General features: G+C 46.0%; 1 protein-coding gene across 1 annotated transcript in view; it reads left to right on the top strand.

Annotated features, from left to right (window-relative positions):
* The window catches only part of LOC135237671 (E3 ubiquitin-protein ligase RNF123), a 128,194-nt gene that overhangs the window by 28,431 nt on the left and 73,627 nt on the right, over positions 1-26,136 (top strand). The window contains 12 exon segments of the mRNA XM_064305008.1: positions 5,772-5,855; positions 6,090-6,197; positions 8,100-8,277; positions 8,797-8,871; positions 10,373-10,460; positions 10,576-10,663; positions 10,768-10,852; positions 15,746-15,772; positions 18,242-18,381; positions 19,521-19,709; positions 21,894-21,969; positions 23,827-23,911. Coding sequence (XP_064161078.1) covers positions 5,772-5,855; positions 6,090-6,197; positions 8,100-8,277; positions 8,797-8,871; positions 10,373-10,460; positions 10,576-10,663; positions 10,768-10,852; positions 15,746-15,772; positions 18,242-18,381; positions 19,521-19,709; positions 21,894-21,969; positions 23,827-23,911 — 1,223 coding nt within the window.

The following is a 26,136-nucleotide window of genomic DNA, read 5'->3' as shown; positions in this document are numbered from 1 at the left end:
AGTATTTGCTCTTATTAATAATAGAACATTGTACTCATGACAGTCTGAGCAGCTCTCAGAAATTAATTAAATGAAATTATATGTCATAAAAAAATGTAACCCAAGTACCTTCTGGAACCATCCAAACTTATTCACTACCTGGGGTGCGGGGTGTCAGTGTGTGTGCGTAGGTGTCTGTGTGTGTGTGTGTGTGTGTGTGTGTGTGTGTGTGTAAGTGAGTGTGTGTTTTTGTGTGTAACCTGGCTCACCATACTCAACTTCGTCGATGTCATACAGGAAAGTTTATTTTGACCACTGAAAATTGATATCAACTACTGAATCTAGCGTCACTGTGTGGATGGAAGATGCACTGAAAGAGAGGGACTAGGGGAAGCCCTCCTATGTTACTAATTTGAAATTTCACTCCCTCTCTTCTTCTCTCTTCTTGGTGCAACGTGCCATCATTTCAAACGAGCGAAGATATAACTTCAGTTCTCCTCAGCTTTGGTTCATCGATTGAAGGGTTAAAGGAATCTGACCAAGTCTGAAATGAGAAGTAATCAGGAGGGAAATGTGTGATGGACTAATTAAGGCCACTATGTGGAGAATATAGGACAGCAGCCATCACCATCAGTCATAGCTGTGTAAGATGGAGGTGTATTTCCGGGCATCGTACGCATTACATCAGACTTCCTGACCATTTTTCACCCTGCTCTCCTAATGAGTGTGTTGGAGGGTGGGGGTGGGGTGAAAATGTGGAGGGGAAAAAGGGCATGGAGAGTTAGTCCCTTGGTTTTGATGTGGCTTCACTCTTCTTAACGCGTTTTAGACTAAGTACACTTCTAAACTTCTCAGCATCTTATAAACATTGCAAACTTGGAGTGGAAAAAAGACTCTTGTCTCCAGTAATGAGCTATGCAGTTCACATTGGATGTTTGTTTTTTTAAATCTGTTTGCATTAAAGTTAAACCTAGATTTTGACTTACAAGACTTTCCCCTACTTTATAATTATTATTTGGCCCAATTTGTTTTGCTGAATGTGATCTGACTTTGGCATCTGTAATATATGTACACTAGGAGATCTGCAGAAGTGACATATCTCCCTGTCAGCCCCTGTAGATTGATTGCTGTATCTTCGTCATCTCTTTGGGTTTGGCGTGCACTTCAGCAGAACTGCAGAAGAGTGTAGTCAGCAGCGTCCTGGTCATGGTTCCGGAGTCATTTTTTCCCGTCAAAATCCAAGGTCCTTCTAAGACGGTCTTGTGAAAGGCGAAGTAAATGTTCTGAAGTTTGTAGAAGTGCTGTGTGAGCTCTCTGTTCTTATCTGTCAGAGGAGGGCCCAGTGATCTATTCTCCCTTTTGCGCAACAAGGTTGGCTCTCTCAGTGAAAGTTTCTCACAGAAGAGATTAGGCCGTAAATAAATCGGTCTTACACGCCGTGCCTGACAATCTGCGGGATTAACCTGGAGATTTGGCGTTGGTGGAGGAGGGGAAGAGGAAGGAGGAGATAGCGGGAAAAGGGCAGGATGATAAGCTTCTTTTGGCTGGTGCTTTGCTGGCAGTTTGTAGGACCTGCAGAGCACTGCTTTGGTTATGGATGCCTGGGCCCGGAAGTTTCTGTTGTTCGTTTTCCACTTTGTTGTAATTCTGGAGTAGCGCATCCTTCTGTCCTCAGGTGTGCATGACAGTTCACTTTTAGTTCTACTGGTGACTGGCAAGAACACCAACTCGTGGTGGCACCTGGGAACCTGAACCTTGTGTTGCCTTTTATTTCCCTACATTCCCTCTTTCTCTTTCATTTTTTGGCGGGTTTAGAATCTAGACTGTAGAAAAACATGGACAAAGTCACTGTGACATCACCCATTGACTCTCCATGGGCTTGGTGAAAAGCGTTACGAAGCCCGGGATGTGTAGTTTGTGAGCACCGCCATGTTGTGCAAATTGGAGCCAGAGACTGCACAGTAGGGACATGAAGTCCACTAAGCGAGTGAGATACGGTGACTCTGTAGTGAAACAAACTGTCCCTGATTCATTCACAAAATATTACCGTCTTGTCCAAATAGCACAATAACTTACCAAATCGGCATATGGATGAAGAATTTAGAATTTAGAGTTTTACCATATTGTTACCATTGACTTCCATTAAAATGGGTGAAACACCTATACTGGAGCCAGCTGCAACGTCTCTCAACAAGACAAGGAAGTGAGCTTCAAAAACGCAGCTCGGTTTTGGCCGATCGGTTCAGAATCAGGGTCTTCACACATCTTCTGCTTGTGTCTGTTTCAAATGAACTTCTCTTTGCAAATGTTTGCATGTTTATTAATGGGTGTCTGTTTCAAATGAGCTTCTATTTACAGATGTGAACATGTTTATTAATGGGTGTCTGTTTCAAATGAGCTTCTCTTTACAAATGGGAACATGTTTATTAATGGGTGCCTGTTTCTAATAAGCTTATCTTTGCAAATGTGAACATGTTTATTAATGGGTGTCTGTTTCAAATGAGCTTCTCTTTACAAATGGGAACATGTTTATTAATGGGCTTTACCATGTACTTATTGTTATATTTGGTTTTGTGTTCATGTTGGAAGAGAATATGGCGGTACTAGTGTGGCTGGCTGTTGTTTTGGGCTGATGCAACACTTATTTAACATGCAGGGCCAGTGCCTGGATACGATAAATATTTGACCTTAACTCTGCCCCGTGGATAAGTGCACGTCAAGCTGTTTGCATCTGAAACACTGTACTGAGTTCAGTAAACACCAAAACACATGGAGTTATTTGTGAGTCAAAGCTAAGGACAAATGCTGTTTTTGATTCCTGGGCCAAATCCCAGAAGCCTCTGTAGTATTCAAACAGGGTTGGCTCGTTCCATCTCTTCAACAGAGTAAATGCATTATAGATATGGACATGATATGAGGAGATGGCAAAGATGAAAACTAGAAGTTGTGTAGCTACTCTATTAAACCATGGCAGGGGGTGAGTGCTTTTCAGAGGTGCCAGAAGCCCAAATGCTCCAATCTTTTTCTCCTGTGGTAGCGCTGTTTTGTCCTCATGAAAGATCTGGAAAGTAACAAAGTTACTTTTATGTATGGCAGATATGATTGTCATTACCCTTTAATACATGAAATACTGTTAAATACTTGTTTAGGATATTGGTATATCATTTTCTTTATGTGTGGAATAAAGGTTTGGCTGCTAGAATATTAGTCTTGAATAATGCATGAATGCCACTAGCTATTGTTGTTGAAAGTAAGTACCTGTCTGCATCCATTTGGTATTTAGCCTGGCATCTGTTTAATGCCATTGTCTGCAGATGGCCTGCATGGCTTTTTGGGTTCGGCTTTCTGCAGTCTGGAAGTGTAAATGATGACCCCAAAAACAGCCAAACTAAAGCAGCCTCAGTTTTAGTGCTGTACAGCTGCCTCTTCTCCCATGACCTCTGCAGTCATATTTTCAATCTCAGGGCTGTAAATACCCATAATGTTTTATGGTTGTACATGAAGAACCAAAGAAAACAAATATTATATAAAGCTGATCATTTTTTTTTCTTTTTTTAAATTTTTTTTCTCTAGTTTTATTGTAATTTTGTTTTGGCCCAGACCGTTTTTGCAGGCAATGAAGCAGCTTTTGCAACAGCATTATATTCCACATATTAACAGACTAATGGCTTTCTAATGTCTAATGTTACCTCACCAAGCAACTAAAAAGACATTTTCTTGCTAGCTAACGTTAACTAGCTAACCGAAACATGATCAGACAGATTGTTGGCTTTCAGCCTGTAGGACATGTTTGTGCATTCTGTCCTCGTATGAGGTTCTGGGGTCCTGCAGAGATTGAGATTTGCTGCTGTGAAGCGAGCCGTCACATTTTCGGTGTCTCATTATCGGTCCAGAAATACCCTGGATCGGGTTCTTCTCCTTTCCTTCAGGAAGCGCACTCGCTGGATATGACTTCCTGTCTCTTACACCTTCTGTTCCCTTGAGGTGTTGCATTTATGGGAGAGCGAATGAAATCGCCGCCATGCCACTCTCACATACGCGCGGATACCGCAGCCTGAAGATGTACTCATCTGACATGCTTTGGAGGCAGTGAGTGTTTTGCACAGCCATACAGTGGACCTGAAGCAGAGTAACATCAGTCAGAGGAGAGTTGATGACAACTGATAACCAGCGTTGGGGAAGCTAATCGAGTTAAGTGCTGAGGGAATGGAAACTTTCCCATTTTGCAGCTCTCTAAGGGCTAGACTGTAATGGCGCTGATCTACAGATATTTGGACAGCTCGTACAGCGGTAGCCCATGGAAGCCTGGCCACTTTAAGCCCACCCTGCCTTGGTGCTCCACGGTTACAGTGCCTCCGGTCACAGTCTGCTAATGGCATGGTCATATCCACTGGTCTAGCTCCATGGTTCCCAAACCTCACAACCCATATAATAATGTTTTTTTATTTTACCTCATCCCATCTGAAAACATACCATCATATATGCTGAAATTCTTATATTATATTTATGTTTCTATCATAACAGCTTTATTTACTCTGTAATTACTGCTCTGCACGAAACTAGCAAATTACGTTATTGGACTAGTGTGAAGTAAAGTGTAGAGAACACATATAGAAATGTGCAGATGGGAAATTTTCCACACGTGTCAGAAGCCACCTCTGCCCCTCCTACGGTCCACAGTTTGGGAACCGCTGGTCTAGGCTGTAGGGCTCTGGTTGTGTTCACAGTACGCACCTGTCCCACCCGAGCCACTCTGTGATACTGCAGCCTCTAGTTTAACTGAACCTCTTCTGTCCCAGTGGGGCTGAGGTAGGGTGGCCAGCTTGGCATTACTCCATTGGTTTCTATACGTGTATCCTGGCAAAAGGGAAATTAAAAGTGTGGCAGCTGCTCAAGCTGAGGAAGTCTAAAAATGATACTAATGTAAAAATTATGATTTAATTTGACTTCAAAATCAATAATGTATGCATCGTTCTTGTGTGAAATTAGATTTTACAATTATTTTTTAAAACATGACCCTGTCAGATTTTTTGGAAAACTGGGACATAGGTTTGCCCTGTGATCGTTACATTACTCAGGGGGACATAACTAACTGAGATAGCCTAATTCTTGTGATATGAGTCGTTAACATGCTCTAGTAATAAAGATTTTTGTAAGAACCAGTATGCTGTATGAAAGGATGTTAGGCATGACTCCCAATTTTTAAATGTACAAACTGTGAAACTGTTAAATGTTGACATGAATTTTCCAGATTTTTATTGTGCTGTGAAGCAGTCTTCATAATGGGGTCCAACATGTGAGGTTTACTGTTTATCCTGACCCTAAACCAACGCATAGCTAACAATGAGGCACCTTCTTTTGGCATCTACAACAGGAAACACTTTCTGTATGAGTGGGTTTATTACATTCACCAGATACTCAGCCCCCTGTTCCTTCTGTCCTCTGCTTAGTAACTACAGGAAGTTCTGGTTTTACAATAATTTCAATACATAATGTCCTTAGTCGGAGTATTGTGCTTGGTCTCACACCTTTCATTTTCAATTTAATGCATTAAATTGGACTGCCTTGCCTTCGAAGGTAGGGAGTCAAAGCTCTCAATGTTAGCAATATGGAATATGTTATGAGTCATGACTGTCAAGTGGGTCTATAGGTCCTGTGTTACAGCTCCTTGACAGGAAACCAGTGCAGGGTCATTACCCACAATCCACTTCTTTATGTCGGATGATAAGTGGAGGATAGAGCTGTGAAGATTATGTGGATAATTGGGTAACAGCAAGCCTTTCTTCTCTCAGATGGTTGTGGTGTCCGATGATGTCCATGAATATGCTGTAGCTCTGAAGGACACGGAAGAGAAGATAACCCGCTGTCCAGAAAGGGTAAGCAGTGTGTGCGTGTGTTTGCATGTGTGTGTGCGTGCGTGCCTCATAGCAGGTGTGCTTCCACATTCTTAACACACACTCAAACACGTACATCATGCGCGTTTTGCTTCTTGTGTGTACCGCTTGCGTGTCAGCTGCCTGCACATCTTTGTTTGTTGGCATGGGGATTTCACACGTCTTTGCTCTTCTGTGTTAATTAACGAAAGTTTGAAATGGATATTTTCCCCGTAGAGGCCAGACATCCTGGAGGAGCTGCAGAAGAGCCAGAAGGTTTTCGCAGAGAAGCTGAACCACCTGAGCCGCAGGCTGGCCTGGATCAACGCCACCATCTACTCCAAGGTAGCAGCTTGGCTGCGCGGTGTCGAGCCGGGCCGGGGGGGAGTGGGGTTGGGGGGGGGGGGATGGGGGTCTGGATCACGTCAGTGCCCTGCTGCCAGGCTGCCCCGATGGAGATGCCAGCTGCCGCAGAGAGTGCTGGGTTCCAGCGGTGGATTTACTGCCTCTGCGGAGCTCCGTCTCCTCTTTGCCCCCTTTCCGGAGCGGCCTGTGTGCAGGTCTGCGCTCTCAGCCAAACGTAAAAGGAAGAATAAAACACTCCTGGCTGAGCGATGACAGCCTCTGACACAAAGGTTTTTTTTGTGTGCCAAAGTGCACGGCTATTTCTCTTCTCGCAACAAATTTGCTGGAATTAAAAATATAAATCAAGTCAGACACTTTTTGTGTCCATTCTCTCTGTCCTGTCTAAATTTGTTTTTAACATTTGCAATCATCCAGAGTGGCAGTAAGAATGCGTGTTCACTGTAAGTCTTTTCATACATTTTTCTTTCTATGTTTTCATCAGTTAGTAAAGTTGAGATGTCGGGGTCCCTGCAGAATTAAAATCTGTATATTTTGAGTTTAGGCCTTGTAGCTATATGCATGTATGAAGGGCAATCTCTTCATTACAACAGTAACCCCTGGTTGATTTATTCAGAACTGAACATTTAGCATAAATGCCGTTAATGTCATTAATATGAATGAAGGCAATACGCCTCAGTGGGTTTTTGTACTTTTTGTGCTTCTTCGGGCATATTTGACCTTCAGACTGGAATAATGCTCATTATTGTGTCTCCTTTGAAATGATGCAAATGGTGCTGTAGTAATTACTAGCAGTTACCTTGGCACTTTCTACAGGGGGTTTGGCGTGAGGTTTGAAGTGTGTCCTTTCTCGTGGAACACCGACTGCTCTTTAAAAGGTTCAGAGATGTTGTACATTAAAGCATGATTTCTTTAATGTTACCAGACCATCACACAGTTTAAGTTTAAGAATACACCTTCTTAGCTTATTTTGTCCATTACCTCTTGACCAGAATAAGCAATATCTCATATTTGCTGGCTCCCTTGGAAGTACAAAAATGAAATTTTGTGTTTATGAAACTTTATATGCTGTATGAAACAGTGTGAAGACACTATTAAACAAAAACAAATTAAAGCACAATGCGAATGTAACATTGAATGCTAAAGCACCCTTAAAGATTTTATAGATTTTATAGTCTGTCAACTTTTTGCTTTTTGAATCAATCCGGACCGTGCCTGTTTCGACTGCTGCCCTTAATTTTAAGGGATTTAGTCAGCGAGGGGTACGCCAGCGGTGGTCGCGGGCGCAGAAGAGCACCCGCGTCCCCCGAAATGCAGGCGTCCCTCGAAATGCAGGCGTCCTGCTGCCATTTCTGTACGCGGCGGCCCTCCAGCTGAGCTGCGTAGACGCTGGGCCCGAGGACTGCGCTGCTCGCGCAGCCAGAGCTGCGTGCGCTCGCCTGCGCTCTCCCACACTGCAGCCGTGCGATGTGCCTGCGCTGAAGAGCGTGTGCTCCACACTGAGTGAAACAGTAGCAGGGGAGAAAGAGGACGAAGTGGAGGAGTCTTCCCATTATGTTTATGCATGTAAATTTGTCCTGTGTGATGGGAGCACCCTTTGGTGGATAACGCAATGGCAGTATTGGAGCATGGTGATTATAATTTAATAAAATTTGAAATGAAATGTTTGTGTAGGTGTGGCTGCACCTTTTTGGGCTGGTAGTTGCAAAAACAGTTTTGGCACTACTGCTAGGTTGTGAAACCTCAACCAGGCCCCAGAAGTGGCTGATGCTCCTTCTGTACCAGGATAGCCAGACACAGCTGGTAGCTCATACCATTTAGGATTCATACACATCCTGCCTGTAGGGTTTGTACACTGACCTCCTCCCTGCCTCCGTCATCCAGGAGAAGATGCTGGACGTGTACTGGCTGCTGCGGGTGTGCATCCGCACCATCGAGCACGCGGACAACACCGGCTCCCTCTTCGCCTTCACCCCCGAGTTCTACCTCAACGTGGCCATGAACAGCTACAGCGCGCTCAAGAACTACTTCAGCCCCTCCAACAGCATGGACGAGCTTCCAGGTGATGCATCTCCAGAGAGCGTCAGCACAGAATACACCCCTGGGGATGTCACAAAACACAGTAGATATCCAATGATGAAGAATGTCCTCCCAAGATTGGGGGTGTGGTGATGAGCCGGTTTAATTGATGAGCCAATTAAAAATGGAAATAAAATGTATCCTGACCGTGGCAGTGCTGACTGGGCTCCACATCACCCCGGGAGGGAGCAGCGCTTGTCTGCTTATTTGTTGATTTATTAAATGAATTATATATTTGTTAGGGACCGTGTCCATTAGCAGCATACTTTTTTATTTCAATTTTAATGCGTGTTGAAAAATGCTAATATATTCTCTCTGCCATGGAGGGTTGCATTTTCTGCAGGTTTAGTTTTTGCTGTGTTTCATAGCCTGAGTGCTTTGAAGTCATTGACCGGCTCTGAAAAGGTCACCCGCCGTGTTCCTCAGGCCTAAATTGGCCGCTGACTGGAGCGTGACCCTCTGCGCTCCGAGGGAACTCTGTCATTAAACGTGTCCTCCGCAGGTTACGAGGACACGCTCACCCAGCTGGCCGCCATCCTGGCCAAGCACTTTGCAGACCCCCGTATCGTGGGGACAGGTGAGTGCGCCCGTACTGCAGTTTGGCCGGGGCTGGGGCGGGGGGGGGGGGGGGTTTGAGGATTTTCCGGTGGGGGAGGAGGGAGGAGAGTACGGAAGGAGGCGGGGTTATCTGGCCTTCCACTCCATCTCATTATGGACCCTCGTGTGATTTAAGCGGAACCCGAGATTTATGGCGCCTGGCGGTAAATGACTCACGCGGTATGCATCCTGCTGCTTTGAGTTCCAGCCAACGCCGCTGACATTTGTGCACGGACCTGTTCCTGTGGTTCTGGTTCCACTTTTGTATCTGCCTGTATTAATGTGTTATCTGTTCCTGTTACCTGCGGGGAAAATGGTGAAGAAGAAGAAGAAGAAATGGTCAGACATATTCAGTGGTTATCTATCTGAACAAGCTATTTTAATGAAAACCGTTCAACTTAATATGGCCCCTCATTTTGCTGTTTGCCACCCGGGTCAATTTCTAGCTTGTTAATGTGCAATTTCATTTTTAAAATAAACCTGCTGTCAAAATAAAAGGTCTGACTCCAGGTCATTGCTAGAATTTGATTTCAATTGGGAGAGGCTTAAACTTGGCTCCCATTAGTGATTCATTTTATTAGATTGCGTAAATGTAATTTGTTTCGAGGAAGTAAAGCCTTGTTAAGACAGACAGACATCAGACACCTATGAATAATTGAATTATTTTCATCTTTATGAAAATGGACTGGGAAATGTCAGTCAATGTTATTTTTCAATTTTTGCTGGGATGACATTGATGAGAGCAATTTTGGTCTTCAGATGTCTGTCGCCAGCCCGTCTGCCCCCACAGCTGATTGACAGCGTTGCGATAGCTTCTGTGCTAATCCATCTTCTCAGACGTGGAGAGAGTTTGATTGGAGGTCAATTAAGTCGTCACATCTCATTTTCATTGTTGGACGGACGTGCTGGAGTTAATTCATTTAATCAAAGAGATCTCTCCAAAGTATTGATTGCTGGTTCCAATCCTGTCGTTGTAAAAATCCATGGGAAATCCCCCCCCTGCTGACAGTGCAAGTGTAGGAAAACAGCCCAGCTCTCTTACTGTTTGACCATCTAATTATGTGAAAAGCTAGACCACAGATATTAGCTTAGACGACAGAGATGGTCGACTCCTGCGTTCGTTCCGCTTTCCATTTTTCTTAACTGCGAGAGGCTGGCTATTCGAATGCCTACTGAAACTGTATTGTAGTTTTCAGAAGATGCATCAGATTGGAATGTTTCAATGTCAATGAAAGGGTGATAGATCATTCCGCGTTATGAACACTGAGTTGACCATCTGGTCAGCCTCCAGGAATATTGTGGTTCTGCCTCAAGCGCCTCTGTTATTTGCTATTTGCAAAAATGATTGAATTGGCGAGATACAAGGGAAAGCCAACCATGGGGACTGTCCTTGCTGATGTTCCCACCTGCCAGCCAACCCGTACCTCTGAAATTTCACAACTTCTGATTTTTAATTTTTAATTTTATTTTATCGCCCTCAGACATCAAAGACTCCCTGATGCAGGCTTTGGCCAGTTATGTATGTTACCCACAATCCCTCAGGGCGGTGGAGAGGATCCCAGAGGAACAGTGAGTATGCTGTTTCGGTTGTTTGGAGTATCTCTGCACCTCGGAAGTGAATACGGGTGTCAGAACTGCAGGTATCTGCCCCCCCACCTGCTTGAGCAGCGTGTTTCTTCTGCAGACGAGTGGCCATGATGCGGAACCTCCTGGCCCCCTACGAGCAGCGGCCCTGGGCTCAGACTAACTGGATCCTGGTTCGGCTCTGGAGGGTGAGCGTCCTCTCGGTTGGCCTCCCACAGTGTGTGTGCGTGATGTGTTTACCTTCGTGTGAATGTCCTTGACTGTTCTGCGTTTGTTTGGCTCTCCTCCGCAGGGCTGTGGGTTTGGGTACAGGTACACGCGGCTGCCCCACCTGCTCAAAACCAAACCCGAAGACGCCAACTTGCCCAGCCTACAGAGTGAGTAACACACCCACCTTCCTGTCATGTGACTTCTACATCAACCATCACCCGATAACATTTATCCAATATGACGTACCCATTCCAATACAGACCTCCTTTATGATACACATTGACATTTTGCAGTCCCTGCAGATTTATAGGTAATTATATTATGAAAGTGTCAGCCTTCATAACTCCTTGACTATTTTTTTGTAATGAATTCCTGTTAAGCCCATATTCCTTTATAGTGTCCATTCCTGTCCTAACACATCTTTCCATTGGCACCCATGTGATGGAAAACCTGTCACAGTAAATTGATATTTCAGTCTTTCTGTCCTTGAAACATAAGTACAGAAATGTCTTTTTCATCTGTGTTACTGGCTGAGGCGGTGATGCGTGGCTGCTGGTAAAGGAGCGTGTCATTGAGAGTGTCTAAGACACAGAAGTGATGGGCTATATCGCAGACAACACCAGGCTGCAAGCACCGTATCAATCATCTTATTCCACCTTGTGCTTTGCAATTTTTGTCTACACGTTCTTTTGTTTTTAAGCCATGTACCCCTTCACAAATGTCTCAGACAGCTGTAATTGAAATATTTTCGACTCACACAGTTGTAATACCGTAATCAGATGTATTGAGAACTTGCTGTTCTTTTTGAGTTCCATTATTTTCTGAGGGTGAATGTTCTGCTTGATAGACTAACAGATGAGTTATGAGTCACCATTTACTGAGAAAGGCATGCCTTTGCTTCACTTTATGTCATTTTCATCACTTAAAATGGAATATAAACGAGAAAGCCTAAGCCTCTGTTGTGATGCCGAAGCATACAAAACAGGAGGACCTGTACACGCAGCAGCGGTGGGCATTGCATTGCATATGAGGAATGCGCAATTTGCTTACCAAATGTAGTGGTTCAGCAAAGCAAAATTAGGCATGGCTTAAAATGTCGGAAAAAAGGCAGAGAGGGAAGTCTGTTGGAAAAAATAGTTTTAAACGGGCGATGAACTGTATGCTAATTATTATTGTGATATTGATTGGAAGACCATTTTGTGGATCGTTCTTGAACGCATGGGCTTACGGAACATTAAACATAATAAACAGGCTTTTAATGTGCTGTTTGACATGTTGATAGGTGCACTTATTCATTAGCGGTGTTAGAAGCAGTTTGTTGAGCTGGGTAGCTGGAAGCCTCCTGCTCGTCGGCCGACCGCTGCTCCCCTTTCAATGTCTCCTCGCTGACTTCCTGTCTAATCACGATGAGAACCATCTCTAGCTCACTTCAGCCGCCCCCATCAGAACTTCTGTCTGCTGATTTTCTTGCTCAATTGCTTTCAGCTTCTCTGTAATAGACACCATGCATTTCATTTTCACTGTATTAGACACATGTACACCTGTGTGATTTGTGGTTATTAAATTATACTAAGATTTATGGCTTTAAACTGAGAGTGGCCTGTTTAGTGCTTGAATAAGACAAGGTGCTATTCCAGTAAGGATTTAGATAAAATGGATGCTTTTTGACTTTACCATGAAAGTTCCAAACATTTCAGTTATGATCCCCATTTCTGAAGGGATTGTATCTCTGAGTTTCTGCTGTATGTATACGTTTTTTTAATTTGTATAATGTATTCAGTTAGTGGTTGTTGGCACAAGAGTTCAGCTTACACGTATAAAGAATATGCAGGCCTGTCTCAGGAAAATAGTTGAATAACATTTTTGTGAAAAGGTTGCCAGTTTTCTTGATACCGCGCAATGATTCCCCACATCATGTGTATGTGGCCATTGTCAAGTATTATTGCTTTTTTTTGTTTCTTTGAAAGTGGAATAATAGGAAACGTCTTTTTTTGTTTCTTTTGGGAGTCATAAATGATAAATCAAGCGACAGCTACATCAATAGGAAGTTCCATGAATACATTTCCGGTAACTTCAGGAGTTGCATTCAGATTGCAGCCAGCCTTGTTATTACGAACCCATTGTTTAATTGTAGCAGATTATTGCTTGCTGATGAAATCTGCCTCCAAAAAACATCTTAATAATAGCAGATCATGAAGTTGCTTTCCTCTTGTTTATGCTGAGGTTGGCCTCATAGATGCCTTACTAAAAATGTGAAATCAAATAATAATAAATAAAAAAATGGATGGATGAATTATTCATTGGCCTGGCAGGAGCCTGGTGAAGTCACAGTCAGAGGTACTAGTAATGAATCGGTGTGTGTGTGTGTGAGGTTCTGTGAGTGTGTGTGTGTGTGTGTATGTGTAGGTGTGCTTGTGCGTGTGTGTGTGTGTGTGTGTGTGTGTGTGTGTGTGTGTGTGTGAGGTTCTGTGAGTGTGCAGTCCCTTAGTTTGTTGGACTTGGGAGTGAGATAGAGACTCATGGGAGTGACTCAGCACTCTGCTTGCTGTTAATGGAGTATCTAAGAGCCCAGCTCCTGTGCAATAGTAACACAAAAACGCATGTCCTCCAGAGAGGGAGGGGGCGCCATGTTCCTGCTGTGGGTCAGAGATGAGCTGTGTTTTAACAAGCTGGGCGAAGATGCATAAACATCATGGAAAGTGGATGCATTTTAGGTGGCAAGGGGGGTAAGCAAGTGTTTGCAAAACCCCAAAATGGGTGTGGTTATCACTTGGTCAGTGTGAAGCAATGACTGTTTTTCAGTGGATAAAACTCTTCTCAATTTCAACCAAGTCAGTGAATGACACATCTTTGTAGTCCCCCATTTTGGAGTTCACTGAAGAATGTTCCTACTACTAATTTAAATATATCAATCGATCAGTCAGTCAGTCTTTCTTTTTATATATTTTTTATAAATAGGTGTTCTTGCTACTAATTTCAATAAATGAATAGATCAGTCAGTCGGTCTTTATTCTTGTATAACTTTTCTAAATAGGCATTCCTGCTACTAATTTAAATAAATAAATCAATCGATCATTCAGTCAATCAGCCTTTATTTTTGTATAGCTTTTATAAATAGGTTATCACACAGTACTTCACATAGGACATTTTCCGGAAAATGTTTCCCCCATCTCTTAGAAGGCGAACCCTTAGAAGTGGAACTCCTGGAAATGTTGGGATGCAGAAGAGCAGGGCTCGACAAACAGAAATGTATACTCTATTCTGGAGACCCCCTCATGGAACTCTTTAATTAAACTGTCACTTTCTGTGGCAGAGATTTATTCAGAAAAGATGAAGGTGCTCTTTCATTTTTTCATTGTTTCTATTTTTGTGTGCTGCTGAGATATTTTGGGAATCCTTTTTTTTCCTCTGAAGGTACTGTACCTCCTGTTAATGTCACAGAATTACTTTAAGAATGGCTGTCCCAGGGGACGTGTGACATTTATTCTGAAACACTGAAGAAGGCTGCTGAGTCTCAAAATGTCGCTGTCATCTCCCTTCACATCTGTGATGGCCAGGAAGGACAGTAGGTTTGTGTTGACTGCAGTCATGTCTCATAGGGATCCAGGTTTTGGGGGCTGATGCTATTCTCTCGCTGCAGTCAGACAGATGTCCCTCTTCATTAAACACACGAAGTGTCAATTAGCTGACAGTTATCATTAGCTGGCTTCTTGTTTGTTTTAATCACACAAAACTGTAACTAGCCTACTTAGCAACTAGCTAATGTCGCATGAACACCTAACTGCAGCTAGCATGAATGAATTTGAAGTCCTTCTTTCACATCTCACTGTATTAATTTGGATGAAATTTCTGTAGGTATGTAAAATTGTCTCTTTATTTGTCTTCTTGACAATTATTAGCTGATTTTTCTCTCCCCAAGAAAAACTCTGTGTGGCGTATCTATGCAGACTACAAAAACCAGAGGCACAGCTACGCTACTGGGGGAAAGCAGTCTCCTTTTTCTCTGCATAACTGTTCGCACAGCAGAAAGGTTAATACCCTGGTTACTGTCCCGTATGTGAGAGTTGATAGCTTCCTTCTGGCACCTACCTGTGTACCTTTTCGTTCTCCAGACAGCAAATTTGCCAGTACATCTTGTATAATGCAGCTGATGCTATAAATGTCTTCTAGTAACCCCATATATTTGTCTTTCATTGTGTGTGTCATTTGTGTAGACCTGTCAGGCTGACGAATCAATCTAATAAATTAAGTCGTGAAAGTAAATTAGTTAGTTAGTGCATCCCATTCTTTAGTCATGCTAAAACATTGTATATGATTGCACCTTTGAGTCTAAGGGCTCAATAGCATCATCTCCTGCCTATTCTTGTTCATTGGGAGTGAAGAAGACACTGATATAGGCGAACGAACAAGTTACTCAAGTTACTCAAACAGGTTTCAGATGCCATATCTCCAAACCCAGCCTCCCGTCAGTATGGGATGCACACTGTATCTTTTATGATGATTTTTTAATGGGGAAGCTTAAGAGTCATAGCAGTATGCATTAAACATTGTCAAGGACACAACAGACAAGTCAAGGCCTTAATTTACTCTGTGGTTCTCATTTTTGGAAGAGTGACAAGGGGACACAGTTATATTTATTTTTTCCAGTCTACCTTATAGTGCATGGATCAATACAGTGCAGTTTCAGTATCTAAAATAAGTTAAGATACTACAGACTAACCCATAAAACCAGAACAATCTAGATAAATCCAGGAAAAATCCAGGGTACTGTGTTTATCTAGGCTGCTTTAACTGTAAGTTTTGGTAATTAACCAGGACATGATTTTTTTATCGTAATTGTATGCTTGGACTGAATTGATTTAATTGGCCATCCGTCTTGATCGTTTGAAGTAATGCTCCGTATTAATAGAGAGTGTGTTTGGCGCCACATGAGTTCTTTTCTTTTTCTTTTTTTTTTGTGTGTTCATTGGCATGGTAACCAATTTACGTGCTTCTGTTTCCTCACCTGGCTTCAATATTTATTTTGTTTAATTTCTTCCTTTTGTTTGCATGACTTCCAGGAGATTTGTCTGTTGCTAGTTTCCAAAGTAAGTTTTTTTTGTGTTTTTTTTGTTCTCTCTTGTTCTGTTCCCACTTTTGTTTACTGGAATAGTTTAGATCCCAACCTTGTGTGTGCTCACAGCTCTGTAGCATCTCTCTGTAAATCCCAACCCACCCCCCCCAGTCCCAGAATTCCCTCTACCTTGTTGGTAAAATGAAGAACATTGGGGAACACCCCCTCATTAACTGCAAATTCATGAACCTAAGAAGGCTGTTTTGAGGAGATGTGACTCTCCGGGGTCCTTTTATGTAATAACCTGCTTTGTACTTTGCGTTTTGTTCATAATTTAATGCATTAGAATTGGACGTTTCTGATGGTTTGCGAGCCATCGGTATGAAACATGCTACTGTACTGTGTGTGTGTGCGTGCATGCGTGCGTGTGTGTGAATGTGTGTGTGTGTGTGGGTGAATGTGTGGGTGTGTGCGTGCGCGTGCGTGTGTGGATTGAGACTACCCACACTTGCCCTGACAGCTGTGTTTACCATACAAACAGGGAGTTCAGAAACAGAGGTGCGCTCTCATTCTTCCTTGTGTTCATTCCGTGTACTTTATTATTATGCACTTTATTACCTTAACTACCGTGGTATGCAAACAATGCTCTGGCCCTTTCACATTGATTCCAGTGGATTTATCTGCCCACTTAAGACTCTCATTGAGTAGCACAACCGCTTCTCTTACAACATATTAATAACAGCCTTGTTTATCACTGCGGTGTTTAGTGATTTCAGATGCATCCTTGTGCCAAACAAATGTGATGTCAGAAATGAACCTGAACGGTAAGGCAGTCAGGGGCCCGGTGCACAGCACTCAGTCACCTAACAGACATGGCTCTGAATGAAATGCTGATGAAGTACTGATGACACGGTGTCGCTGCCGAGCAGGACATGCAGTGCCCTCAGACATCGGCCGTGGTGCATATATTACCTGGGGAAGCGCAAGTACTCATGGGAAATGAGTTCAGGTGGAGAACGCGGTGGCTCTGTGCGTCAGCAGCCCGCGTCCTTTACGGAAGGGCGGGACCTAGGAGAGGGGGCCTCTGAGAGTGACGGCGGAGGGGGGGCGTGGGTTGGGGGTTGGGGGGGGGGCTACTGGGAGGCTGGGATTCGGGTAGTGACAGACCTGTCCCCGCTTTGTTTAATTATCCTCCGCTGTGTTATTATCCCCCCCGCCTCCGGCGCGCACGCTACGGAGACGTGTCAGGAAGCGGCGTCTCTAATCCTCCCTGAGAACGGCGACCTTTCCACGCGCCGCTCCTGGTCTCCGCCTCCCCAACACCTGGCCCCCTTCCCGCTTCCCCCGGTTCCTCCCTTAATGAGAAAACACAAGCAGGAGCGCTGGGAAAGGGCAGCTGGAGGCTGTGTTGTGCTTCTCACGTGCGCCCCTCACCCCCTCTATCCTCACCCCCTCTTCCTGAGGAGCGTTCTCATTAGGGTGCCGTTACACCTGATGGGATTACACTCGCGGTGGCGCTGAAAATGAGGGGGGGTCGCAAACGAAATGACAAATGAGATCGTTCTCTCTACTCCCCCCCCCAAAAGAGATTCTCTTCATCCATGTGTGGTGGTGGTGGTGGTGGGGGGGGGGGTTTGGGTCCCCTTTCTCTGAGCTGGCGGCACGTCTCTATTACTTCCCCCCCGTAAGCCCATCGATCCTTCGCCCGCGTCCCAGCAGGCCTTCCGTAGCTTAGGGGATCATGGCCACCTAATTAAACTTAAAGGTTATCTTCTGTCCTGCTAACTGAATGGCTTTCATACGGGGTTTTATAGCCGAGCGTGCGGCGCCTGCCCTCCCTTCCTCTCCATCCTGCGCCGCGAGGCTTTGGCAGTGCGGGCCGGAGCCTCTGCACACAGCCAGATAAGGCAGTAAATCGCGCGGCTTCCTGGCGCGCGGGGAGGGGAGAGCCTGCTTGTCTTTGGGGAGCGGCGCCTCTGCGATAGCCGTAATGAGAGCGCTCGGGCGACGGCCCGCCGCCGTTCTGCGGCGCGTAGCCGCGATCGAGCCCGTGTCACGGTGTCACCCCGCTAGGCTAATGGACGGCGGCGTGCGCTCTGAGGGCTGCTGTGCGCTGAACGGCCGCTCCTCCTCATTGTCTGTGGGTAATGAAAGCCAATGGGATGCTGGAGGTTTTCATTCCCTACATGCATTGCATCAGCAGCCTGGCCCTCCCGATAAATAATTTCTTTAAATGACCGCCGTCTTGGGCCATCTTTTCCATTTTCTGATGGAAAACGGATACAATTCGAGATTGTGGGCTGGGAAAAAATAAATTGAAAATGTACACACATGCTGTGTGCGTGTGTGTTTGTGTATGTGTGTTTGTGTATATGTAAATCATAATTGTATATACATATAGTGTGTATATGTATGTGTGTGTGTAATGTATAAAATGCATATGCTGTAGCCTGCCCTTTAATCTGATTGGCTAAGTGTGGTTCTTCTCCTTGATTGGCTGTAGAGCCCTGCCCCTCCCATCTGCTCCAGAGGCACATGGCGCATTTGCTGAGCCAGGATAAGGACATGGCCGCCAGCTTCCTCAACAGCGTCCTTAACCAGCTCAACTGGGCCTTCTCCGAGTTCATCGGCATGATCCAGGAGGTGAGAGGAAGGCATGCTGAAAGACAGACATACAGACATGCATGCATACATACATACATACAGACAGACAGACATACATGCAGACAGTTAAAACATTTTTTTAAAATGAAGTTAGAGCGTCACTTCATAAACACATAAAGACAACTGTATGGTATGTCCCCCAACACTCAGTGCCCAGTTTGACACTATGAGGATACTGCACTGATGTGATGCGTGGAGGAATATAAACTTTTCCCCTACTTCGGGCAGAAACATTAGCCAGAGATGTTGAGCAGTTACATTATGTGAAGTGCTTGTGGAAATGAGAGCAGCGTATGTGATGAATATTCCTGCAGAGCGTTACTCGGGCCTCAGAAGGGATTCCCAGAATGGAGTGGCGAACATGCCAGCGTTGGTACGGTGCCTTCCCTCGCTGGGCTGCACCCAAACTGCCTGAATGGAGTTGTGTCCTTTTATGATCTTCATCGTGTTCCAAGGCCCCTGCTCCTTTAATGAAATGGTGTCCTCCCAGGAGGACGGTGGGAGCGGGGAGACGGATAGAGAGAGAGAGAGAGCAGGAGCGGGCTCAGAGGTCCCCGTGTCATTATTAACACTCATGCGCTCCTGTGCCAGCCTGCCGCTCTCCTAAGTAATGAGAGGGGATTAGGAGCCAGCGAGGGCCTGGGGACCGAGCTCCTACTCTGGGCCGCTCTGCTGGGAGGGCGGGGGGAGAGGATCACGTCCGTAAATTTGGACTGACTGCGCACTGCGCGTTTGTTTGGTACTGTCTGTGCCTGGGGATTAGGCACTCCTTTGGTGCTCTGTGACCTCCAGCAAACCTGTTCAATGCCAGGATGCGTGGCTTTATGAATGCAGGCCTCTGGAGTACGCATGAGTGTCATTAAGAATACAGGTGCTGTCTTAATGTGTGCGTGCTGTAGATATGGGCGTGTATGTGTGTAGCAGTACAGTGACAGTGCTCCTTCGCGTCGGTTTCTAAGTCTCAGATGCTGTGTGTTTGTTTTGTGATATTGTGTATGTGACCTGAGACGAGTTGCTCGGAGACTCTTCATGTGCCCCGCCCTCACCTGTCCTACCCTGCCCCGCCCCCACCTGTCCTACCCTGCCCCGCCCCAACACCGTGCCCCGCCCCCCCTCAGATCCAGCAGGCGGCAGAGCGGCCGGAGAGGAACTTCGTGGACACGCGGCAGCTGAAGGTGTGCGCCACCTGCTTTGACCTGTCGGTCAGCCTGCTGCGCGTGCTGGAGATGACCGTTACCCTGGTGCCCGAGATCTTCCTGGACTGGACACGCCCCTCCGCCGAGCTGCTGCTCCGCCGATTGGCTCAGGTGAGGGGGTGGACTTTGGACCGTGCCAATCGCTGGGCACAGGCAGGGCAGCGCAACTCGAAGTGATAAACAACAGCTGATATCCAATAAGACCATTCACACATCTGAGAGAGGTATTAAAAACATGCCATACATAGATATTAATAAAATATATTGTATGAATTAAATATTCTTGCCTGAACAGTGAATAATCATCATCGTCATAACAAAACAGAGCTGTCATTGGACGGTTTTCTTTTTGTATTAACACCAGGAGAAAAAAAACCCTCTTGTCCAATCAGTGGGCTGTTTCGCACCGCCCGTGGTTGCCACTGTGTGTAGTGGTTGATCGTGCTCTGATTGAATTTTACAAAGTCATCAAAGTCATCGTGTGGAAGTTAGAAGGACGCTTAAGGAGAAGCGGATCTGTAACTGGGAGAAATCCATTAAAAATATCTAACCCCCTACCCCCTATAAATTAGTTTTGTGAAACAAGTGCCTGTAGAAGGATGTGGATGGTTCCCGGGAGGGTACAGTAATGGGGCTGGCTCTCCGAGCCCATCTCCAGTGAACACCTGCTCACTCGTGAGCACGGGAGGGTAATGCTTACGGGTTTATTTGCATATCCTGACTAACAGCGTGCACTGCGCGCTCTTATTTTATCACCGCTCCGTGGATTTGATTTATCCTCAACCTGTGTGTGTGTGCGTGCGTGTGTGCGTGTGTGCGCGTGTGTGCATGTGCGTGCGTGCGTGCGCGTGTGAGGTGCGTGTGTGAGAGAGTGAGAGTGAGAGAGTGTGAGAGAGTGAGAGTGTGAGAATGAGAGAGTGAGAGAGTGAGTACATGCAGGTGCATGTCTATGTATAAACAGTACATCATACTGTAGGACACTGCTCATCTGAGTGCTGCCATCTCAGTTGTTATGTGGAAAACAAATAAAAGCTGTTGATTTCCCCCAGGTTGCAATCATCTGTTAATTGATTTATGCCTGTAAAACAACAGGGACAAACATGTCCTTGAGGAAAGGAGAAGGCTGTGTCCCAGTGTCACTCTGTGCATACGTATGTGTGTGTGTGTTTGTGTACCTTAGCAAGCCTGTTATTTTTGTGAGTGAGTGTGAATGTGAGCGTGTGTGTGTGTGTGTGTGTGTGTGTGCATGCATATATGTGTGTGTGTTTGTGTTGCATGTTTTTGTGTGTTGTGTGCGTGTGTGTGTGTGTGTGTTTGTGTGTATATTATGTGTGTGTGTGTGCATTATGTGTTGTGTGTGTGTATTGTGTGTGTGTGTGTGTGTTGTGTGTGTGTGTGTGTGTGTGTGTGTTTGTGTGTGTGTGTGTGTATGTGTGTGTGTGTGTGTGTTGTGTGTGTGTGTGTGTGTGTGTTGTCTGTGTATGTGGTTGGTGTGATGTGTGTGTATGTGTGTGTGTGTGTGTGTGTGTGTGTGTGTGTGTGTGTGTGTGTGTGTGTGTGTGTGTGTTATATGTGTGTGTGTGTGTGTGTGTGTGTGTGTGTGTGTTTCTGGCGGTCTGCAGCTGCAGTAGGAGAGGCTCCTAATTTACCCAGTGACAGTGGCCGCCTGACGGACCCCCTCCCATTACAGTGGCAGACTCCCCTCCCCTGGGTGCACAGCACTGTGTGTCTTAGTAAAGCACTGACCAGCCCTTCACCTCCTCCTCTTCCTCTACCTCGCTGGGCACACATCCCTGTGTGTGTCTGGGGGAACCGACACAGCACAAGCTAAAGAAAAACATTAAAAACAAACATAAAACAGCACCACCATAGAGCCATTGCACTGGTTCTAGAGTTGCAGTGCACCATGGTTATGGGAAGGAATGCTCATCAGGTTTAGTTTTTTTATTTCTGTGGTGTGTTCTGTACTGTTCTTGTAACCGCAGGCAGAACGCTTAATCTGAACTGAGTCGCTTCGGTTAATATCCATATAAATGAATAAAAACTGTACTGTTAGTCAAACACATGCTGAATAAATTTTCCTGGACGAGGGCTTCTGCTGTTCAAGTAATATAATTATTCCACAGCCTTACATGCTTTCTTTTTATGTTATGTTGCTTGTCTGCGTATTTGAGCGCTTATTATAATTCTTATGCTGTTTCTGGCTGTCAGCCTGGGTCAATACTGCTTATGTTCCCACTGATAAAACGGTAAAATTACGCATGCAAATCTGGTTTATCTCTTTTGCTCCGGCAGCTTCTCAATCAGGTGCTGAATCGCGTGACCGCAGAGAGGAACCTGTTCGACCGCGTGGTCAACCTTCGCCTCCCAGGTACGCACACGCAGACGCACACTCACCCGCTCAGAAATCCAAAACCCCAGCAGTTTTCATCAGGGAAGCAAGCAAAAGGGAAAAAAAGAGAAATACGGTGAAATGGACAAAGGGGTAGGCAGGTTCATTTGCCAGAGGCACACTCCAGACACTCTGTATGGCAGTTATGAAAGGTACGGTAAGTGGGTCAGGGTGAACTTCTGTGGAGAGCGAAAGCCCATTGAGTCTGGTGGCTGTGATCAGGCCTGGCCTGCGTGATTTCATACCGACCTCCTGCACCTGGCAGAGGATAAAGGCGGAAAGTGGCAGTCCTTTTATTGCAGAAAATGGAGTTTTGATTGAAAGAGTGGAGGTGATAAATGACACATTCTGTCCCTTCTGAATGGTGGCGTGTGGCAGTTTGTGTCGGGGAGCTGCTCACTGCCAGGCTGTGGGCTGTGCCAGGGGGCAGGCCGTACGGTGGTCTGTGCCTGCCGCCTACTGCCAGGCTGTGGGCTGTACCAGGGGGCAGGCCGTACGGTGGTCTGTGCCTGCCATCTTCTGCCGTTCACTGACCACTGGGTCACAAGACATATATTCAGCTCAGGCTTTTCACTGTACGAGAAAAGCACATTAGCCTGCGACAATCTGCTGAAAAATCACTCTGTCCTCAGCTTTTCAGTGAAGGCTTTAAACCCCGCTGCTCATTTTACTCGAGTGCCTGTTATTCTGTGGAGCGGTCCCTTTGCGTTCTGACTGAACACAGACTTCTGACTCCCTGTCTGTCTACGTTTAAAGGCTTAGGCCCTGGGTTTTTAATACTACTTCAGTTACTATGTATGTTTTTGATTGACTGACACAGGCTTTGTGTGCGATAAAAAAAGGATATTTTGGATATTTGAGTTTCAGGTGACCTGGCAGCCGGTATAGGGGCATTTGGGAGTTTGTGGTCTAAAGAAAGAAAGTACAGTTCTGGGAATTTCAGAGCAGCCTGCAGAGCAAGATTATGCCTTCATATTTTGTATTAGTGCATATTAATTACCTCGTATAAAAAACTTTATTTCATATTATTTTTAGCTGAAACTATTTCCTGTGGTGCATGGAACCTGAGACCACTGTATGCAATGAAAGAGCTATAGCTGCTTTAGAATTGGAGTGTATTATCCTGCTTAGAACAAACCCCCCAATGCCCTCCTATACCTGCCATTGTGAAGCCAGCTGGTCATCAGAAACTTCAGTAGATATCTAAAATATCCTCTGTTGCACATAAAACCTTTCTTGGACAATCAGAAATATATACTAAAACTGTAAAGAATAATAAAAAGCCCCAAAAAGTGAACCATCCATTCTAGATCTTACATGAACAAAGTTTTTTTTAAATTGTTATAATGTTTTTTGGTTCTTTATGTACATTTATTAAAATGGTGGGTCTTTTTACAGTCCTGAGTCTGGGATTATGACTGCAGAGGTCATGGGAGAAGAGGCAGCTGTACAGCACTAAAACTGAGGCTGCTTTAGTTGGACCATTCCATCATTTACACTTCTTTAGAAAGCTGGATAATTGAGCTCTGTGTTGTGTGACGTGTGTTGTGTTGTTTGAGTCACTTTGGGCTGTCTGGTCTTTGTAATGCTGGCTTGTTGTCAGGTCTGTGTGTTGTGTGAGCTGTGTGACCCGTTCCTGTGTGTTGTGTGAGCTGTGTGACCCGTTGGCAGTGATCTGTGTGTTGTGTGAGCTGTGTGACCCGTTCCTGTGTGTTGTGTGAGCTGTGTGACCCGTTCCTGTGTGTTGTGCGAGCTGTGTGACCCGTTGGCAGTGGTCTGTGTGTTGTGTTACAGAGCCCATTTCCTGCTGTGTGTAATGATGTTTCCTCTCGGCAGGGCTGGAGAGCGTGGATCATTACCCTATCCTAGTGGCCGTCACGGGGATCCTGGTACAAATCCTGGTGGACTCTGATAGGCAGGGGTGAGTCTGGTTGGGGGGGTGGGGTTTGGGGTGGGTGGGCGTGGCCTCACACGCACCCTCCGCTGGGGTGCAGCAGTCCTACCTGGGAGGAACCCTGCCGAATGTGTGCCACACAGCCTGTGCGTTAATGCTTTTGCCTCATGAATTATTCAGTCTGGAAGTCTGTGTTTAAAATAGGCTTGTGTGCCTACGCTGTGCTCTGTCTGCTCACAGAGGGCTCCCTGCTTTAGTCAGGGAGGGCATCGCGTAAAGGGCAGCTCTTAAATTCTTCCCGGAGGCCTGATTCTTTTAAAAAAGGTACAGAGCAAACATTTCCCATGTAGCATTTAAAAAAAGAACGCTTTTACTTATTCTGTCACTAATGGGGGAGGTATGCTGACAGTGTGCAGATTCAGACGTTGTCAGCTTTTTCTGCTCATCTGAATAAAACTGTATTTCTTTCAGTGATGTAAGGGCCAAGAGTATATCATTGATGGGCCTCATTTGGCCCCCAGGCCCCCAGTACAGTAGCCCTGGTGTAAAAATTTTCTTTCCAAGAGTCAAATAGCTGCAAGTGCAATCTGTACATAATAATAATTGATTGATGAAACATTTTAAGGACTCCTCAATGTTAGGCTGTCGGCCTGATTCAGTCCTTCGTAAGGCCGTGTTTAAAAATGGGAATGATTGATGTGGCCCTAAAAAAAGCCGCTGTCCTGGCAGCTGATTAATGGCTGATTGACAGACAGCGAGGCTTGACGCTTGTTCTGTCCGGGCAGGGCGGATTCATTTAGCTGCTCCCACCGTTCCCCTCCTCTTTATGCTAATGTCTGGCCTTGGCTTACCCTCTGGCCCAGGGGGCTGACCGAGGCCAGGCCAGCTTGTGATGAGCTCGTATTGGCCGTCCTGTGATGAGCTCTTATTGGCTGGCCTGTGATGAGCTCTTATTGGCCGACCTGTGATGAGCTCTTATTGGCTGGCCTGTGATGAGCTCTTATTGGCCGACCTGTGATGAGCTCTTGTTGCCTGGCCTGTGATGAGCTCTTATTGTCTGGCCTGTGATGAGCTCTTATTGGCCGACCTGTGATGAGCTCTTGTTGCCTGGCCTGTGATGAGCTCCTATTGGCTGGCTGCTCTGTGGCAGGGGGCCAGGCACCTGCAGACAGGGCCTTTAGAGGAGGTGGAGGTGTGTTAATGGCTTCTTTCCCTAGAGGACCAAGATTAATTGCATGACCAGTTGGTTACCCAGAGCCGCCGGGGGTGGCACCGTTTTTCTTGGCCATGCTTCATTTCCGCCACCCTCACAGTGGTGGTGTGCTAGCTGTCCCCGTGGCAACACTCATTATTTCTTATCTCTGGAGTGGTGGGCTGGGTTGGGGGTAATACATTGCTGGTCTAATGGTGTCCCCCACCTCACCGCCCCTATCTGAGCCTCTCAGCTACAGTTTCATTACCCCGCCTTTATCAGCCGCCATTCTTCACCGCCGCGGCCGGCGAGGCGGAAGGGAAAGGCCGGCCGCGTCTCTGGCCCGCGCGGTCTTAAAGGCGCTGGCTCCTCCCCTCCCACTGTCCATAGGACAGCGCGTGACCTTCCGCGGAGCGCTCCCGCAGAGTCGCTCCAGCTGGGGAACCCCGCAGCGAGCTCCCGTTGCCCGTGGCGATGCGGGCGTGCGTAGGCGGGCTTGGCGTTCTCCTCCTGCGAGGCGACTCCTCCAGCCATTTCATGGGTAATTGGCCAGAGGTGTTGGGGGTGGGGCGGGGGGGAAATGAGGGATGCGCTTCAGTCGGTCTGTGAGCGCTCGGGTAATTGCAGGTTTTGCAGCTCCAGTGGAGTGTAAGCGCCCCCCCCCCCCCCAGCCCTCCGGTCGGCTGGAAGAGCGCAGTGAAACGGTGAAACGGAGCGGGGACGAGCGATCGACCGTGTCACCGCGGCGCTGATGGGTGGAAGTGGGCGGGGACGCGGTAGCTCAAACTCTCCCGACCCCGGCGCTCTGGTCCCCGCTGGCCGGCGCGATGGAGACCTGTCTGATTTCCCTCCTCCCTGCGCTCTGATTTTCACTACTTCCTGCGCTCTGGTTTTCCCTACTTCCTGCCCTCTGATTTTCACTACTTCCTTCATTCAAATGTGCTCCGCTGCTCAAAATACAAACAACATATTATTTTGGGATTAGCCCACACCGTCTGTCATTTGTACCGGCATTAAAATTTAAATGAAAATAGCTGATAATGCAACTTAAATCTAAAGG

This window comes from Anguilla rostrata, chromosome 13, assembly GCF_018555375.3.
Source record: "Anguilla rostrata isolate EN2019 chromosome 13, ASM1855537v3, whole genome shotgun sequence".
Lineage (NCBI taxonomy): Eukaryota > Metazoa > Chordata > Actinopteri > Anguilliformes > Anguillidae > Anguilla > Anguilla rostrata.
The sequence above is the reverse complement of the archived record's forward strand: the minus strand, read 5'-3'. Positions and strand labels throughout refer to the sequence as shown.